Source organism: Sorex araneus, chromosome 1 (genome assembly GCF_027595985.1).
Source record: "Sorex araneus isolate mSorAra2 chromosome 1, mSorAra2.pri, whole genome shotgun sequence".
Lineage (NCBI taxonomy): Eukaryota > Metazoa > Chordata > Mammalia > Eulipotyphla > Soricidae > Sorex > Sorex araneus.
Genome location: NC_073302.1, coordinates 442194217 through 442212571, shown reverse-complemented (window position 1 = coordinate 442212571; position 18355 = coordinate 442194217). Strand labels below are relative to the sequence as shown.

At 45.9% G+C, this 18355-nt stretch overlaps 1 protein-coding gene across 4 annotated transcripts in view; it reads left to right on the top strand.

Annotated features, from left to right (window-relative positions):
- TPK1 (thiamin pyrophosphokinase 1) overlaps positions 1-18355 on the top strand; it is a 402680-nt gene that overhangs the window by 55108 nt on the left and 329217 nt on the right. For 2 of the 4 annotated variants that reach the window (XM_055121622.1, XM_055121618.1), the window contains exon 3: positions 18075-18146. The exons of the other annotated variants lie outside the window; for them this stretch is intronic. In XM_055121622.1, the coding sequence (XP_054977597.1) occupies positions 18075-18146 (72 nt within the window). The remainder of the gene's footprint in view (positions 1-18074; positions 18147-18355) is intronic. 4 annotated transcript variants of the gene reach the window in all.

Here is an 18355-nt window from a genome sequence, read left to right as displayed (position 1 = left end):
AACATGATCTGCTTTATCTTTTCTTTTCTTTTCTTTTCTTTCCTTTTCTTTTCTTTTCTTTTCTTTTCTTTTCTTTTCTTTTCTTTTCTTTTCTTTTCCTTTCTTTTTTCTTTTCTTTCCTTTCCTTTCCTTTTCTTTTCTTTCCTCTTTTTTTGCTTTTTGGGTCATACCCAGCGATGCTCAGGGGTTACTCCTGGCTGTGCACTCAGGAATCACTCCTGGTGGTACACAGAGGAGCATGTGGGATGCCGGAAATTGAACTCAGGTTGGTCGCATGCAAGGCAAACCCCCTACCAGCCGTACTACCACTCTGGGCCCTGCTTTCAGTTTTCATTCTGAAGCACAAACCGTTCTGCAGTAGTCTTTACTGCGTGGCAGAGCGGTTTTAAAGACAGTTGGTTTTCAGTCTCTGGGGGCGTGGGGCAGTTACCTGGGAAGAACCCTTCCCGAAAACACTCTTTCACTGTTGGTGGGAATGCCGACTGGTCCAGCCTTTCTGGAAAACAATATGGACAGTCCTCCAAAAACTAGAAATTGAGCTTTCATCTGACCCTGCAATACCACTTCTGGGAATATAACCCGAGGATGCAAAACAGCACAGTAGAAATGACATCTGTACCTATATGTTCATTGCAGCACTGTTCACAATAGCCAAAATCTGGAAACAACCCAAGTGCCCTAGAACAGATGACTGGTTAAAGGAACTTTGGTACATCTACAGAATGGAATACTATGCAGCTGTTAGGAGAGATAAAATCATGAAATTTGCTTATAAATGAATAAACATGGAGAGTATCATGCTAAGTGAAATGAGTCAGAAAGAGAGGGACAGATATAGAAGGACTGCATTCATTTATGGGGTATAGAGTAACATCACATGAGGCTGACACCCAAGGACAGTAGATACAAGGGTCAGGAGGATTTCCCCATAGCTGGAAACCTGCTTGTGAGCGGAGGGGAGAAGGCAGATGTAATAGAGAAGAGATCACTAAGAAAATGATGGTTGGAGGAATTAGTCGGGATGGGAGATGTGTGCCCAAAGTAAATAATGGACCAAACATGATGACCTCTCAGTGTCTGTGTTGCAAGCTATAATGCCCCAAAATAGAGAGAGAGTATAGGGAATACTGTCTGCTATGGAGGCAGGGAGAGGGTGGGGAAGAGGGGTATACTGGGGATATTGGTGGTGGGGAATGTGCACTGGTGGAGGAATGGGTGTTTTGTCATTGTGTGATTGTAACCCAAACATGAAAGCTTGTAACTATCTCATAGTGATTCAGTAATAATAATAATAATAATAATAAATTTTTAAAAAGAACTCTTCCCGAAGTCCATTATTCTATATATTTTTTATTATTTATTTATTTATTTATTTATTTATTGCTTTTTGGGTCACATCCAGCAATGCTCAGGGGTTACTCCTGGATCATGCACTCAGGAATTACTCCTGGCAGTGCTCGGGGGACTATATGGGATGCCTGGAATCAAACCCGGTTCAGCCGCATGCAAGGCAAATGCCCTACCTGCTGTGCTATCGCTACAGCTCCTCCTATATATTTTTAATTTTTTTTGCTTTTTGGGTCACACCTGGCAATGAACAGGGGTTACTCCTGGCTTCTCACTGAGGAAATTACTTCTGGCAGTGCTCGGGAGACCACATGGGATGCTGGGAATCGAACCCGAATCAGCCGCATGCAAGGCAAATGCCCTACCTGCTGTGCTATCACTCCAGCTCCTTCTGTATGTTTTTTAAAAGGAATTATTTATGTATTTGCTTTCCAATTTCCATCTAGACTCTGATTTTCAGTGCTAAACATTATTTCAGGCAACGTTCCACCCACCGTCACTGTTTCCTGCATTGCTGTGTCAAGTCCGCTCCTGCCTGCCCTTGGCAAGCTCGATTCTTCCAACAAGAAAAAGAATTCTTAGAGTTTGCTGACATGTTTAAGTATGGTGTTGACGCTTATGGTTTTGTTGTGCACCGTTACCTCACCTCACGGGTGTCTGCCCAAGGCCCCCTCTGTTCTCTCAAAACATCCAGTCACCTCACCGTCTCCTGTCCCCTCCTTCCAGAGCCAGTGCCAGTCATCAGTCGATACCTTCTGCCCTCTTGCCTCAGCTCTCAGTATGCCACAGATGAAAATCCTCTATTCAACTTGTCTTTCCTCTAATCTAAGCACTGGGGTCCAAGTTCATGATGATAAAAGATGAGCAGGTTCCCCCCAGCATGTTTGGGGTGGCTGTGGTGGTCCCCAGTACTGCAGGGACAGAGCGGCAGGGCATCCTTTGGCCCTGGCATCGAACCTCCGAGGTCCAGTTATTGGGTTGTACCTGGGAATTGATATGAGAATAGGAATCTTGAAGGCCTAGTAAGGGAATAAAGATGGGAGTGCTATTGAGCCCCTGAACCCCTGAACGTCCATGGGTGTGCTCTCCCTCCAAAAAAAAATATTAACAGGTGAAATGTAATGTGTATTTTGTGCAGCAGCTAACCATCTTCCTTTTCGATTGTCTTGGCATTTGCAAAAACATATGTCCATATCTCATCCTCTGCAAGTGTTTATATACATGGTTGTGCAAGTATACCCTTCAGTCACATTTTGCTTTTTCCACTTGATCTCAGAGATGTTTCCCCTGCTGGATATCATAGAGCTAGGTGGGGCATCCCTTAATCCTGAATAAAAAGGTGTGCTGGTTAAGGGAAAATGAGTCCCGAATAGCCTTTCTTACACAGACTGTGGTGTCTGAGCACGATCACTGTGTCAAAGAGCTGCAGCCCAGAAACGTGACCCGTTGGTTTGTTTCACCTGGTTCTGACGCTGTGTGAGGCCAGAGAGGGTGGACCCTCGCCCTCCCCATCAGCTTGTCTGTGGGCGTCAAGCGTGGCTCCGACAATGATAATAGCGGTTTCTCTAAATTTCCTGGATACGCTTCATAAACAAAAATGTTCCCTTCCTTGCTCATTGAGGAATATTTCTTCCCATGTGGGGTCGACTCTTTTTTTCGTACTTGTTTTAGGTTTTAGGACTACACACAGCGGTGCTCAGGGCTTCCCCACTTCTTCCTGGCTCTGCACTCAGGAATTATTCCTGGGAGTGCTCCGGGTCCCATATGGGATACCGAGGTTCAAACCAAGCTTGGCCAAGTTCAAGGCAAACACCCCACCCGTTGTACTATTGCTCTGGCCCTACAGGGTAGATGCTTGATAAGGTGAGTCGTGTGTCTTATCAGACTGAGTTCATGGTCCATGTTCTTTAGAATTCAGATCCTTGTACCTTCTTCCCTAGAGAGCAAACCATAGATTTGCTTCACAAGTACTTTGCTCCTCTGGTAGTGTGCCTGGCAATCAGGATCAATTCAAGGAGGGACTAGAAAATGCATAGGAAACTCTGAAAACAGCCAATAAACATCACCGTTTTCTCCTGGAACACTGTGTGTGGGTCTCGGAAAAAAGTGTGTCTGTGGTTGTTTCCCAGCTCTCCTGGTCTGGATAAATACAGATTGGATAAATACATGTGTGACTCTGAACTCTTTACAATCCCACTAAAGGTCACACAAGAGAGAGGGGGGGAGAGAGGGAGGGAGGGAGAGAGAGGGAGAGGGAGGGAGAGAGAGGGAGAGGGAGGGAGAGAGAGATGGAGGGAGGGAGAGAGAGGGGGAGGGAGGGAGGGAGAGGGAGGGAGGGAGAGAGAGAGGGAGGGACAGAGAGGGAGGGAGGGAGAGAGAAGGAGGGAGAGAGAGGGAAGGAGGGAGAGGGAGAGAGAGGGAAGGAGGGAGAGAGAGAGAGAGAGAGAGAGAGAGAGAGAGAGAGAGAGAGAGAGAGAGAGAGAGAGAAAAACTTTTCCACATTCTGTGTTCATGGTGGGTTAGATGTGGGGCTCAGACTGTTCCAGTCTGCTCTCAGCACTCGTCTCTGAAGGTCTGGAATATCTCCCAAACCAAGGCAGCCCCCTTCCAATGTCAATGTTTCGGTGAAAAGAATTCCGCGTTGTGCGCAATCACCGGAGCTGGATTGAGATGGCAGGGAAATAGCCCCGGGATTCAAGGCAGAACGCCTATTTGTTTCAGGAGCACGTACCAAACTGATGCGGATTCTGGCCTCAGAAACTGTTTTGAAGTGACTTTTCAAGTGTCAGCACTATTGTGGGTCCAGCTGTCAACACGTCCAGACAGATTCGATGGTCTGTAATTTTTCAATGCTTCATGATGAGCCCTTCGGATTAGAACCTTACAGCTGGAGCGTGCTAGGCGGCCATTGATCTTCTTGATGGACAGGAAACACGGTGTTTTGTGGTCCAGGTCAGCAGGGCAAGGGACAGTTGATGGAGCAGCTTTGAACTCTGTCAACAGCCCTGGAGTCGTCAGGACGCCTGAAGAACTCAGCTTCCTTCACTTGGGTTACACAGCCCGTGTGTTTATAGGGAAGCCGGATATGTCTAGCCTGTGTTGGAGGAAAGGGAAGAAAATATTTTTGTGGCGTAGCCTGTTACTTTCCTGTAGAGAAAGAATCAAAACTCTGCCAGAGTTCACCTCCCTTCCGTATGCCTCCTACTTCTAAGACAACAGAAGCTTCGAGCTGTAAAATGCAAGATGTTCTTTTTGCTTAACTTGAGTTTCTCTTTAATATAGGTGGCTTCTTGTGAGAATCTATTGGGATGTTTTACTTGTAGTGGCATAGTTGTTGTTGTTGTTGTTTTAAAATATTATCAAACTTAGACCCATTACAGTTACATTATGGAAATCAGTACTCTTCCTTGGAAACTAATTTCAGTCATTCAAAATCTATTTGCACACTGGGTCTGAAAGGTTGAAAGACGATTAAAAGATCTATGTCTAGGTTGTGAGGGCATGATGACACAGAGAATGAAGTTCTTCCCTAAATAGATTTTAAATGTAAATACCCATTTAGCTGGGAAGGGCTTAATGTATTCTCAAAGAAACAGTTCCCAAACTCTTTGATGATATAGTTGCACTTCTGTGGACCATCTCAGTGTCTTTAGATCTTTTTTTCCATGCATTTTAATGATCGTGATACCATTTAGCTTTTGTGAGGCCAAATGATTGATTTTCGTTGCTGTCTATACATTTTGTGTGGAGGAATACTTAGGGCTCCAGGATCGAGGAAAGATCTTTGTGTTTTAACATAGTTGTTTTATTCTTTGAGGGATATGTTGGCTAGAGACATTTGTGTTCATAGACATTCTAGCTGAGGGAGTGATGTCAGTTATTACAGAGAGTAGCTGAGAGTAGATGGAATGCGTTCACTGTGAATGGGTAGAAAGTCAGAACTGAAAGATCCACTCCATCAATATTTCTTGTGCTGGTTATGTTTGTGGCATTGCTGTAGTTATTAGACCTAGGGGGTTAGGTTCTTTTGGAGGGAGAGGATCATTAGAAAAATCAATGGGTACAAACAGGTGATACAGTCATTAGAAGCATCTATTCAGGCTAAGATTGAGTCCTATCCCCTGGTGGAGGCCATGACTCTTCAATGAACCGATACCGGAAGTTCTATAGTCCGTAGTTAGCTGAGAGGTTAGTTTGAGAAAGAACGAGACACTCATTGTTCGGTGACTGAGTACAATAAAGCCATAAGACGTGGCAATATGCTCAGTGTCTCTGAGGAGCAGCACAGAGACCAGGGTGTCAGGAGCAGATCAGGAGAGAGACAGAGAGAAAGGGAGAGAAAGAACGGATTGACTTTTGTAGGACCTTGTAGGTGATTTGTTGAAATTTGAATTTATTTTAAAGTGAAGTCAGCAGAAACAATTTGCTCTAATGGGGTTTTAATGGGGGCCCTCTGGCTGCTCTGTGGAGGAGAGAGGGTAGGGGGGCAAGTCAGGAGTCAGGAGACCGTGGTAGAAGATCTGGAGGTGGAGGATGTGCGTGTGGAACTGGTTCATTAGTGGTGAAGTTGGTGCCAGGACAGCACGCCGCAGAGAGCTCATTTAGTTTGGGATGTCTGTTCCATGTTTCACGGAGCTGTTGCCGGCAGTAAGACGTAGATGTGGAGTTGAGGGGGGAGAGCTTCTGGCTGGAGACTTCAATACAGAAGTCTCCACTGGAGGTGGTTGCTGAGGGAGCTTGCAGGGATGGAGGGAAAGAAAATACCCAGGCAGAAACACTTAAAACACCCCTCCTGAGAAGCGGGGAGTATTCAGCGTTGGTTCAGTAAACGTTTCTTTGGGGGGGCTTTCATGTGGATGAAGGATGGAAAACCAGCAGGGGAGACTTAAGGAGCGGCCAGTCACACAGGTTGAGAAACGACGAAGCAAGCATGGATTGCAAGGCATTAAGGAAAGAACTGCACTCCGGAAGGAAGGGTACAGGAAAGTGATGTGCTGTGTCACCCGCTGAGGTGTGCTGGCCAGAGGAGACTAGAGAGTCGCTATTGAACCTTGCAAGAGCAGTCACACAGGACTCGGGCAAGCCGTATTCCCAATAGACCGTGGGACGAAAACCTCATGGAAGTGACTTTTGCTGCAGATGGAAACAGATGTGGTGATTGAAGGCAGAGTGACCATCTGATGAATCCTAAAGCCCGGGCTACTTGGTCAGTGGGCGGGGGCAGTGCTTATTATAAAAGTGGTGCAACCGGCTGTCTCGAGGGATCAGTCGAGGATGGGGGGGGCCCAGGAGAGATTCCTTGTGTCTACTCTTTGTCCTACTTTCTCTGAAGCAATTTGTCATATGTGACTTACCAGCTCTTAGTTCATTGGTAATTTGATTTTTTTTTTTTTTGCTTTTTGGGTCACACCCAGCAATGCTCAGTGGTTACTCCTGGTTCATGCTCTCAGGAATTACTCCTGGCAGCACTTGGGGGACCATATGGGATGCTGGGAATTGAACTCAGGTTGGCCGTGTGCAAGGCATACGTCCTACCCGCTGTGCTATCGCTCCAGCCCCTAATTTGATTATTTTAATAGACTTTAGTGTGGCATATTTATTTAGAGCTTTCTAATAGTTCTGCTTTGTCCACAAGCAATTTATTTTCTCCATGGATGAATTGGCTCAACAGTTCTGATTTCCCTGTGCACAGTTAAAAAATATCTTGCTCTTAAGTATAGAAGTTCGTTCCATATGAAAATGGAATTTAGTGCCCTCGAGTTTAAAATGATTTAATTGAAATACCATTAGGGAGGAGAGGATCATAAGAATGGTTTTTGCTGCTCTCCGACAAAATAGCTGTTATAGATAATGAGTGACATGTGTTTGGGTCAATGCTCATTTTATCTGAGTTCTAGAATATATATGTATGTATATGTATATGTATATATATTTTTTTGCTTTTTGGTTCACACCCAGTGATGCTCAGGGGTCACTCCTGGCTCTGCACTCAGGAATTACCCCTGGCGGTGCTCAGGGGACCATATGGGATGCTGGGAATCGAACCCGGGTCGGCCGCGTGCAAGGCATACGCCCTCCCCACTGTGCTATCACTCCAGCCCCTATATGTATATATTTTAAGCAGAGATCATAAACCTTTGATAACTTGCTAGTGCACTCCAGTAATTTTTTTTTTCTGTATCATAAATAAATTGTGTTTTGTTCCATTTTACATCTATTTCCGTTTATTTGCCCAGAGTGCTGAACTCCGGCCCCTTTTTTCACCTCATGCGGTATCAGTGGATGAGAGCGGGCCCTGGATGCTGATTAGAGAATCACAGGTCATTGCGGTGTGCTGTATGTCACGTTTCAGAAAATAGCGCCGAGGGCTGGGGCTGTAGTTCGGCTCCAGAGTGCGTGCTCTGCGCTGCCGCCGCCGCAGGTTCAGTTCCTGGCCTCCGGGATACCAAGGGTGCCGGGGACCGCGGCTTCAGGCGGCAGTGAGATGCAGGAGAGTGTCCTGTCCTCATCACCGGCTCCCGCCCGACGCCGAGGGGGCTGGGTTACCCCCCCGCAGACCCTTTTACAGGGTTGCTTTTAACATCGCGGTGGACTGACCCTGCCGTGGAGCTTCGGCACCTCCAGGAAAGGAGATTGCCTTTGGGTGGTGGGTGCTCCCAAGCGGTGCTCGGGACACCCAAGAGTCCCATCAGCAGCTGCGCCAGCCTGGTGGTAGCTCATTGCAAAGGGCACGGTGCTCCGGGATCACCCCCAAAAGGTGCCCAGGGGCCTCCAGGGCTGTACTCGGGGACCATTGGGAGCTGGGTACTGTCCTCTGGCCCCTGACTTGTACTTGATGTCATTTTGTTGTTTTGTTTCGTTGCTGGGTCCCACCTGGCGACGCTCAGGGATTATTCCCGGTTCTCCGCTCAGGGAGCACTCCTGGCGGTGCTCTGGGTGCCCATTTGTGGAGCTTGTGTCTCGTGGCGTGCAAGGCTAGTGCCCCGCCCGATGTATTATTGCTCTGGCCCCCATTTTATTTTTTATTTTATTTATATTTTATTTTTAAAACGGATTCAGATATCTAGTGAGCATGAGTTCCACTGCTCTATACGTTTAAGGATCAGCTTATAAATTATGATAATTGATGGAATATTCAATTCTTATCTTTTTAGAAGCCTCTTTTCTTCCTCCATCGCTTTCTCTTTCTGCACTTGGTTCTTGTCTGAGGTAGTGAGATTGTATTTGAAGCCTGGTAAGAGGTCATCAACAATGACTTTTAAAGTGATCAGTTCTGGGCCTCCCTCCCTCCCTCCTTCCCTCCTTCCCTTCCTCATTCCCCTTTTGCTACCTGGCTTTGGGGCCACACTAGGTAATAGTTCTCAAGGCTCACCTCTGGCTCCATATTCAGAAATCATCACTGGTGGGCTCAGGCGACCACAGTGGTGCCAGGCATTGGACCCCAGAAGACTATGCAAGGCAAATGCCCTAGCTGCTATACTATCTCTCTATCCCCTTTTTCTTTTAAGTTAAAAAAAAATGACAAACCTTTTTACTAGTGAGGTATATGCCTATATTTTAAAAAATATCATTGATTTAGAGATGTGAATAGGATTTTACCTTTGTGTATAATCTAAGTCATTTTAGTTCTAACTGATCTGAAATAAAAGAAAATTGGTTCTCTTGAGATTTGCTATTCCATTGTCCTTGTTTCACTTTCCTAATTAAAATAAAATCTTGATATAATTATTGGTTTCCAAAGGTGGCATGGAATTATTTTTGCCTTCTAGTATGGATCATTTCTTGACTTTATACTTTTGGAGTCTCTCTAACGTCAGTTTTGTTCCATGAGAAATTCCTGAATGAATTTATTCTATAAAACATGATAGAAAAGTTTTCAGTTATTTTGCATAGCCCCCAAGCTTAAAAGAAATGATCGGACATTTTTAAAAGGGCCTATATTTATGGAAATATTAATGAAATGATAAAGATTTGTTCTTTGTGCTCAGGAATCACTCTTGGTGAGCTTTGGAGACTGTATGAGGTGCTGGGGATTGAACCCTGGTCCGCTGCATGCGAGGCAAGCACCCTTCCCCTGGACTGTTTTTCTAGCCCCCAAGATAATTTGCATGGACATCTATTCTGTCACGTTCAGCTTCCCCTATATTCACATTGTGACTCTGGGATGCCACATTTGTTATAATCAGTGAGCTGGTATCGGTTATTGTTAGTTTATCATGAGTTTCGTAGTGTGCTCAGGTTGATTTTTTTTTTTTTTTTTGCTTTTTGGGTCACACCCGGCGATGCTCAGGGGTTACTCTTGGCTCTGCACTCAGGAATCACCCCTGGCGGTGCTTGGGGGAACATATGGGATGCTGGGAATCGAACCTGGGTCGGCTGCAGCAAATGCCCTACTCGCTGTGCTATCGCTCCAGCCCCCAGGTTGATTTGATTTTTGCCCAATGGTCCTCTTTTGTCCCAGGAGCACGTTTGACTCAGCATCTAGTTGTCCTGTCGCCTAAGGATCTTGTTGGCCAGTGTGGGGTCTCAGAGTGCTTTCAACAGCGGTGGCTTTGACAGGGAATGCTGACGAGGCCGACTGTACCCTGTGTCTCTGTTCCAACTCTGCTTTTCACCTGATGAACTGCAACTGTGGTGTTGGGGAGGAAAGAGGTATGGAGGGAGGTTCCGTTGCTATCACATCATGTCAGGGTTTCACACACCCGCACACCTATGACCATTGGCTTCGATCACGGGACAAATACGCTTCATCCGAGTTTTTCTCCTTGGGATTCTGTGTCCGTGGAAGGAGGTTGCCTTGCACAGCTTGGACCTGGCTTCCCTGGGTTGGGATGGTTGATTGTCCATGTTTTGTTTTGTTTTTTTCTAAATATTTTGAATTCTTCTGCTTGAAAGATTTTCTTTCCTCCTTTTTCACCGTCAGTCATTTTATTATAGCAGTACTAACTCCAGGATCTTTATTTCTGTATTTTGAATGTTAATCAAGTACCATGGTATGTAGACTGAAGCGATAGCACAGCAGGTAGGGCATTTGCCTTGCATGAGGCTGACCCGGGTTCGATTCCTTAGTCCCTCTCGAAGCCCAGTAAACTACTGAGAGTATCTTGCCTGCACTACAGAGCCTGGCAAGCTACCTGTGACATATTTGATATGCCAAAAAACAGTAACGACAAGTCTCACAATGGAGACATTACTGGTGCCCACTCGAGCAAATCGATGAACACAGGATGACAGTGCTACAGTGCTACCATGGTTTGTATGTTTTGGGCCTCACGTTGTTTCAGTTAAGTGACATTGGGAGTTGGTTTCCAGTCCCTTTGACGTGCTCCCGTCAATGTGGGTTTTTTCGATTTGCAGGAAGATTGGTTGGACACTGCTTTTTCATTGTTTTCTTTTATGGGGGGAGGGGCACACCTGGCAGTCCTCAGGCGTTCTGCCTAGGTCTGTGCTCAGGGGGTCACTCCTGGTGGGGCCTGGGGGTTCCAGATGGGGTGCCGGGATCAAAGCTGGTGGCTGTCTGGCTATGAGCACCCTGCCCTCTGCACTGCCACCCCAGCCTGGGATGTGTCTCTTCTTGCTGGTCTTGTGAGGTGCTGTCAGCTCCTCGTGTGTATTCCTACTCTTGGACATGGGATCAGCTATTTCGTTAAAGCAGTAGGCCTTTTTGTTTTTATTTCTCTTTTTGGTGGGGGCCCACCCAGGGGTGCTCATGCCTCTTCCTGGCTCTGTGTTCTGGGGTTCCCTCTGACAGCGCCAGGGATGGGGCCCGCACACCAGCCTGTGAAGCATGACCTCCTCCGTTGAACTCTCCATTGCTCTGGCTCTGAGGTCGAGCTTTGGAAATGTATTAGCCAGATAACTACGCCACAGCGAGAGCAGCAGGATGCCCTTCCCCTCTTCCTCCACATCTGAACTTGCTCTTATGAAGTAGCCCTTAACCTTCGGGGCACCTCTTCTTTTTTTTTTTAAGCTCAAGGCTAGTGATTAATTTTCATTTTTTTTCTTCCCAGGCAGTGAGCTTGGAACACTGAACATAACTCAGGATTTCCAAGTAACCGGGAGCGTTTGAGTTGTGATATAGCCAGGAGCAGGGGTTTTCTAGTTTTGTCTATAATTGAGCTCCTTGGAGAAAGCAAGTCCAGGATGTTTGGACTTGACATTGGAAGGGTTGAAAGCTGTGCCTGTTTTTTCTTTGTTTTCTAAAATGGACCACATTATACATTTTATAGGTAATTAAGCTCTCTGACTCTCACATTTTAAATCCCTGCCATCTGCCCCTCCATTTCTCTTTGAGATGGCCTTAAGAAACTTGATTTAAGCATATGTAGTCTACATAGCACAACGACGAAGTTCTTCATACCCTTTTCTCCCTTCATCTTTTTCATACCCAAGGAACAACGCTAGTTGTAACTGTTTGAAGAATACTTTTGGATAGGACTATTAATTTCCTTAGCTTCCATGATTTCAACTCTCTTAGCTAAATTGTTGGATATTTCAAGACCGAGACAGTGCCTCATGATTGCATCCCCGAGTGTGACGTGACGATCTGTGTTGAGGACAGTAGGTGGTTTAGGATGTATTGTTCTTTTCCTGTCCCCTCTGCTCATTTTAATCATGAAGGCTCTGAGTATTAAGTTAATGCCAGATTGTCTTCCTGTAGTCCTAGCTGCGGAGGAGAATAGAGAGAAGGGATAGATATTGGGCCTTTTTATGGTTTAAATTCCTTTAGATATATATAGAACCAGCTTACTGTGAATGTTCAGTAGAGAATCAATTGATATAGTAACTTCTTTATTATCTGTATAGTATCATTATTATTTTTTTAATTTTTATTTTTTAATTAGTGAGTCACCATGAGGGTACAGTTACAGATTTACACATTTTCGTGCTTGTGTTTCCCTCATACAGTGTTCGTGAACCCATCCCTCCACCAGTGTCCATTCTCCACTACCAATAAACCCAGTATCTCTCCCACCCCCAATCCCATCTCCCCTACCCCACCCCGCCTCTGTGGCAGGGCATTCCATTTTGTTCTCTCTCTCCTTTTGGGTGTTGTGGTTTGCAATAGGGGTATTGAGTGGCCATCATGTTCAGTCTCTAATCTACTTTTAGCGTGCATCTCCCTTCCCTCGCGGGATCTCCAATCACATTTTACTTGGTCTTCCCTTCTCTATCTGGGCTGCCTTTCCCCCAGCATGTGAGGCCAGCTTCCAAGCCATGGAGCAAACCTCCTGTTATTATATACTACTATTCTTGGGTGTTAGTCACCTACTCTGTTATTTTATATTCCACAGATGAGTGCAACCTTTCTGTGTCTGTCCCTCTCTTTCTGACTCATTTCACTTAGCATGATGCTTTCCATGTTGATCCACTTATATGCAAAGTTCATGACTTCATCTTTTCTAACAGCTGCATAGTATTCCATTGTATAGATGTACCAAAGTTTCTTTAGCCAGTCATCTGTTCTCGGGCATTATCACTTTGGTTTTGGGGCCACACCAGCAGCACTCAGACCTACTCACTCCTGGAGGGGCTCAGGGAACCACATGCAGTGTTGGGGATCAAACTAGGATTGGCCAGGTATAGAGTGTATAATGTTATATAATTCATAGCCTGGTACATGGCAGACATTCAGTAGTGTGCAAATACCATATAACTAATGTATATAAATATATGTAAGATAGATATTTTTATGAGAGGGTGGTTTCTGAGTCATTCTCGGGGACATAGAGCCACTCCCAGTGGTGCTTGGCAAACCAGGCCAAGTTGATGAGGTGGTGAGGTCTTGCTTGTACTAGTGTTACTAGGATCCCCCTAGACGTGGTCAGGGGGTCCCACGGGGTGGGGAATTAAGGTGGTCCGTGTGCCTTAGAGCTGTCTCCCTGGCTCTTTGTGAATCCCCTCTCTGCCAGGAGGTGAGTCTCAGGTTGCCTTCCTGCACCTTGACGCTTGGCTCCTCATTTTTAGACATTTCCACGGCGTCCTACTTCCCCTTTCCCTGCCTCCAGCCTGCCCCGTGAGTCTTGCCTTAATGCAGGTTGGCTTTCTTCCTGTGAATACAGAGGCCCCCGGAAGTGTGGACTTTAACATAAAAAGGGGTCTGGGGTGGTCGTGTTTCACCTGGACAGTAACGTGCTCCTGCAAATCAGAAACTAGCAAATAAAGCAGAAAAGAGTCAAGCAGAATTGCCTCTTCCCCAGGGAGACTGATGTTAATTGGAAGAAAAGTATCGCGAGACTTGACTGTCTCTGCCGTCGGTCCCTCCAGCCCTGCCAGAAGGGTTCCCACAGTCCCCTCGCCTTTCCAACACGTCTCTTGCCATTTTTTTTAATCTTGCCCATCTTTATAGTTAAAATTCAGTAGTTTAATCTTTTCATTCTCGCATTTTAAACCATACCTATTTGAGAATCACATCAAATAACAAGGGCTCAGAGACAGCCAAGTGCCAATACAAAAAGCATGAGCAATAAAAGCAAATAAACCTATATCTAAGTAAAAATAATAGCACTGTAGCACTGTTGTCCCGTTGCTTATCGATTTGCTCGAGCGGGCACCAGTAATGTCTCCATTGTGAGTCTTGCTGTTACTGTTTTTGGCATATCGAATACACCACGGGGAGCTTGCCAGGCTCTGCCCATGTGGGCGGGATGCTCTCAGTAGCTTGTGAGGCTTTCCGAGAGGGATAGAGGATTTGAACCCAGGTCAGCTGTGTGCAAGGCAAACGCCCTACCCACTGTGCTATCGCTCCAATCCAAGTAAAAATAAGAGGACATAAAGTTGAATTTCTTGCCAGTTCTTAATTTATCTACCAGCCCCTCTCCCCTTTTATTTGTTCATAACTATTCTTGCCCTTTTGACCCAGAGGGACAATTCTTACGATTCTAGACTGGTCTGATGTCATATACCCATTGGCTAGTCCCCCATTAAATTCCTCTTTTAAAATTTGTAAACTGGACACCAGGTTGATCCATATCCTAGCTACCGTGCTAAGTGCTGCAGTGGATACTGGGGTGTGGAGGCCTTTTTGGTACCCTGGGGAGAGGGACCGAGGGGTGGGATTGCCGAGTCTTCCCAGCTGGAGTCTTCCTTTCCCGAGAGCTCCCCGTGCTGGTTTCCAGAGGCCGTGAGCCGGACACCACTCCCACCAGCGGTGGGTGAGAGCGTTTGCGTTTCCTTTCACCAAATTCCAGCCAACACAGGTCGTTCCCAGGTTTGTTACTCCCCCCGTATGTGTTATTCTGACTGGTGCCAGATGGTATCTCATGGTTAGCTTGACTTGGACCTTCCTGATGCTAAGTGATGATGAGCAGTTTTTCATGTTTGCTGGCCATCGAGCAAATAGAATTGTCCGTTCATTTCCTCTTCCCATTTCTTGCATAGGATTTTTGAAAATATTTTGTTTTGATTTTTTGGAGTGTTTTATATAGCTTGAATATTAACTCTTTATCTGATGTATTCACTTGTATCAGTTGTATCACGTTGTCATCTCGTTGATCTTTGATTTGCTTGAGTGGGCACCAGTAACATCTCCATTCGTCCCTGTCTTGTACTAGTGTAGCCCAGTGATATCTGCTCGCTCCAGGAACAGAAAGAGCCTCAAACTGTTCATTCAGGGTTTTGACGAAGAACTTTGAGCATCTTGTTGGTGGGTGGCCACCTGTTTTTTTGATGTCCCGTGGAATCCAGTCGGTAACAGCTCTAGACCAGTGGTTGACTGATGCATTAGCTATCTGATGTATTAGCTATAGATATTTTCTCCACAGCTGAATGTGTTTTAGTTTTGGCTTGAATTTTTTTCCTTTTCTGTGGCTAAAGAAGGTGTGGCATATGGATCTATATATATAGATAGATATAGATACATATCTATATGTGCCACATAGAATCTTCATTATATATGGCACATATTGATCTATAACTATCTCTATATACACCCCTTCATTATACGTATAATGAAATCATGCAGCTTGTGGCATCTTGGGTAGAACTAGAGGATCACCATATTAAGTGAAGTAAGTCGCATGAAGGACACAATTGGATGATCTAAGTTATAATACACATAATAACTGGACCAGGGAATTCAAGGCTGCGATGATGGAGGGAGGGATACCTAGATTCCCCTTGACTGTAGATAACAGAAATGGGACGGACAGGGAAGGAAAGAAATGGAAGGGGAAGTAGGAAGAGGTGTACGGGAGGTAGCGGGTAAGGGTTCGGGCCTCGGGCCCATCGGTGGTGTAGCCGTGAGGTGTGCGTATGTATCTCATCCCCAGAGCCGGTGACTGTAAGCAGGAGACCCAAATGACAGCCATCAGATTGGAAAAAATGTGCCTGTCCAGGAGGCCGTTTGGGGTGTGGGAGGGAATCATGAGACTTTGGCGGAGGGAAGTTGACACGTTGGTCCAGGGCCGTGGGTCTGTGCGGGGACGTTGCCTGCCTGAAAACTCAAGTGCTTGTCAAAGTGCTTTACTAAAAATAAACTGTGAAGTCGCAGCTCCAGGAATTAGCTTGCTATGTAGTTCTTTTACAGTTTCCCATGTTCCGTAAAAATTTCCCATTTCCCCTTTTCGTCTACTTTCTTAAGTCAACCTTATCCCCCTCCCCATAAGAAGGGGAGTTAGCTTGACAGGTGTGGGGGGTCATCTCTGAGCCAGGGGTACTGGCCCGGGGGGGTGTGGACCTGCTTTCTCAGTAGTGCCGAGCAAAAGGACTTTGTGTTCTCTGAACACCTGTTAAGTGAATACTTGGAATCACTGGATGGATTCCTTCTGCATCTCGTATATTGAACAACCCTCTCCTGACCCAACACACACACACACACACACACACACACACACACACACACACACACACGCACACACACACTTCTCACAGGTCAAACCTCCTTTTTTTTTTTTTTCTTTTTGGGTCACACCAGCGATGCACAGGGCTTATTCCTGGCTCTACACTCAGGAATTACTCCTGGGGGTGCTGGGGGACCATATGGGATGCTGGGAATCGAACCGCGGTCGGCCGTGTGCAAGGCAAATGCCCTACCCGCTGTGCTATCGCTCCAGCCCCAGGTCAATCCTCCTTTTAGATGTCCCCACTTGACTCTCTTTTGCTAATTCCTTGGCCTCTGGAACTCTCTGGAGGCGCCCTCTGTGAATTTTCCAATTTTCTTTGATGTTCGCCCCTTCCTGGGCCTTGTCTCACTGTTGAATCTCCCTGCCGTCTCTCTGGCCGGCTGTGTTATTGACTGTACGTTCTTCCAAGCCTCCTCCCGCCTGCCTCCTCTCTCTTTCTGCCTTTTCTTTCTGGGTTTCCTTTGTCGCCCCCCCTTCCCCTCCGAAACAAACGGGGAGCAAGATGCTCTGTTCTGTGATGGCCTTTTCTAAGGACTCTTCTGAAATGCGCAGAGCTTGCTTTTCCTTTCATCCCTGCCTGCCGCTCTCTGGCTCTCTGGGCCTTGCAGCCTCCCACGGGGGCGTCACCTTAAACTGTGGATGTCAGCTTCTGGGGGCAGCCAGGGGGAGGTCTGAGTTCACACTGTGGGGACAGCTCCCCTGCCTGCCTTGCCTCACGGACCCAGAGCTGCAGCTGCTCCTGTGTGATGTTCTGTAGCTGGATGCCTTTTCTAGAAAGATCTTCTCCAACTCCTCTTTTAGTTGACTTCCAATGTCTGCATTTCACAGCGATTTCTAGGAGTCTGCCCAGGCTCCGGGCTCCTGTCACACCCCTTCCTCAGTTTCGAGCTCTGAGGAGGCTGAGCTCAGACCCACGCATGGGGTTGCTTGTGGGGTACACCCTCTTTTTGAACAATTTCTGATCTCAAAGACGCCCTGCCGGGGCCTGCCTTGGTGTAGGTCCCCTGCGTATGTGACAATGTTCGCGGTAGATGATGGACCCGCTTTTCATTTCCTTATCTTGGCTCTGTTGCCAACACTGAGTTGCCTTAAAAAAAGAAAAACAATTAATTTTTCTTATCACCATTTTATTTATTTATTTATTTATTTATTTATTTGGTAAATGAAAGGCAGTGCTTAGATTAAGCAAAAACAACAGGTTTTCAGCCATCTGCCAGCATGTCGCTTAGCACTGTTTAAAACGGCTCAGTCTCATCGTGGGAGAAATCATTGTTGGAGAAATCATTTTCCCCAGGTTTCTTAGGCTTTCGAGAGAGTCATCTCCCAGCCTGGAATATGAGTCATGAAAGGCTGGTGGGCTTTTGTGCAAGCACCCGGGTGCATTGGGAGTTGGAGAGAGGGGAGGAAGGTGTGGAGGGAAACTGTGGAAGAGAAAATAGGAAGAAAAGAGGAGAATCTGCATGAAAATGCTCACCCTCTGGGAATGGAATATCAGGATGGTGTCAGACCAGCCGGGCTGGAGGGCGCTAGGGGAAGCTGGTGGGTCTTTCATAGAGAATTCATATTAAGACTATTTCTGTTTGCCAGACTTATAAAGCTTATTCTCTGAAGCTACAGAAAGAAGCTTACTTGTTCTTATGGAGCCTTCTTTTTATAATAAATTCCTAACAAGAGAGAAATGTCATCAATATATTGAATTTAGGAGATCACCTTATCTGTGGTGTCTTTTAAACTGAAGGCTGAGGACATCAGCTGGGATGGAGCCGTAGCTCGGCAGACGTTGGGTAACTGCGTAGCTCTGGACTCACGGTTTTGCATTTGAGATGCAAACAAAAGATTCAGATCATGTATTTATGGTATTTCACTTTTTTTTCCCCCCTTCAGGGACTTTGAAGTACTGCCTTGTGGTTCTGAACCAGCCTTTGAACACATGTTTCCGTCATCTTTGGAAGAAAGGTAGCCTTAATTAGTGTTTATATTTCTTGGCTTTCTCACTCCATTTGGGACTAAACATGACTATAAAATATCCCAGATAATAACTTAAATAAGAAGTAGAATTCACAATATGGTGATTAGCTATTGAATTATCAGAAGACTCCTCTACTGTTTCTTGGTAACCCGTGCATATATATATATATATAAGTTATATAAAATATAATTGCATA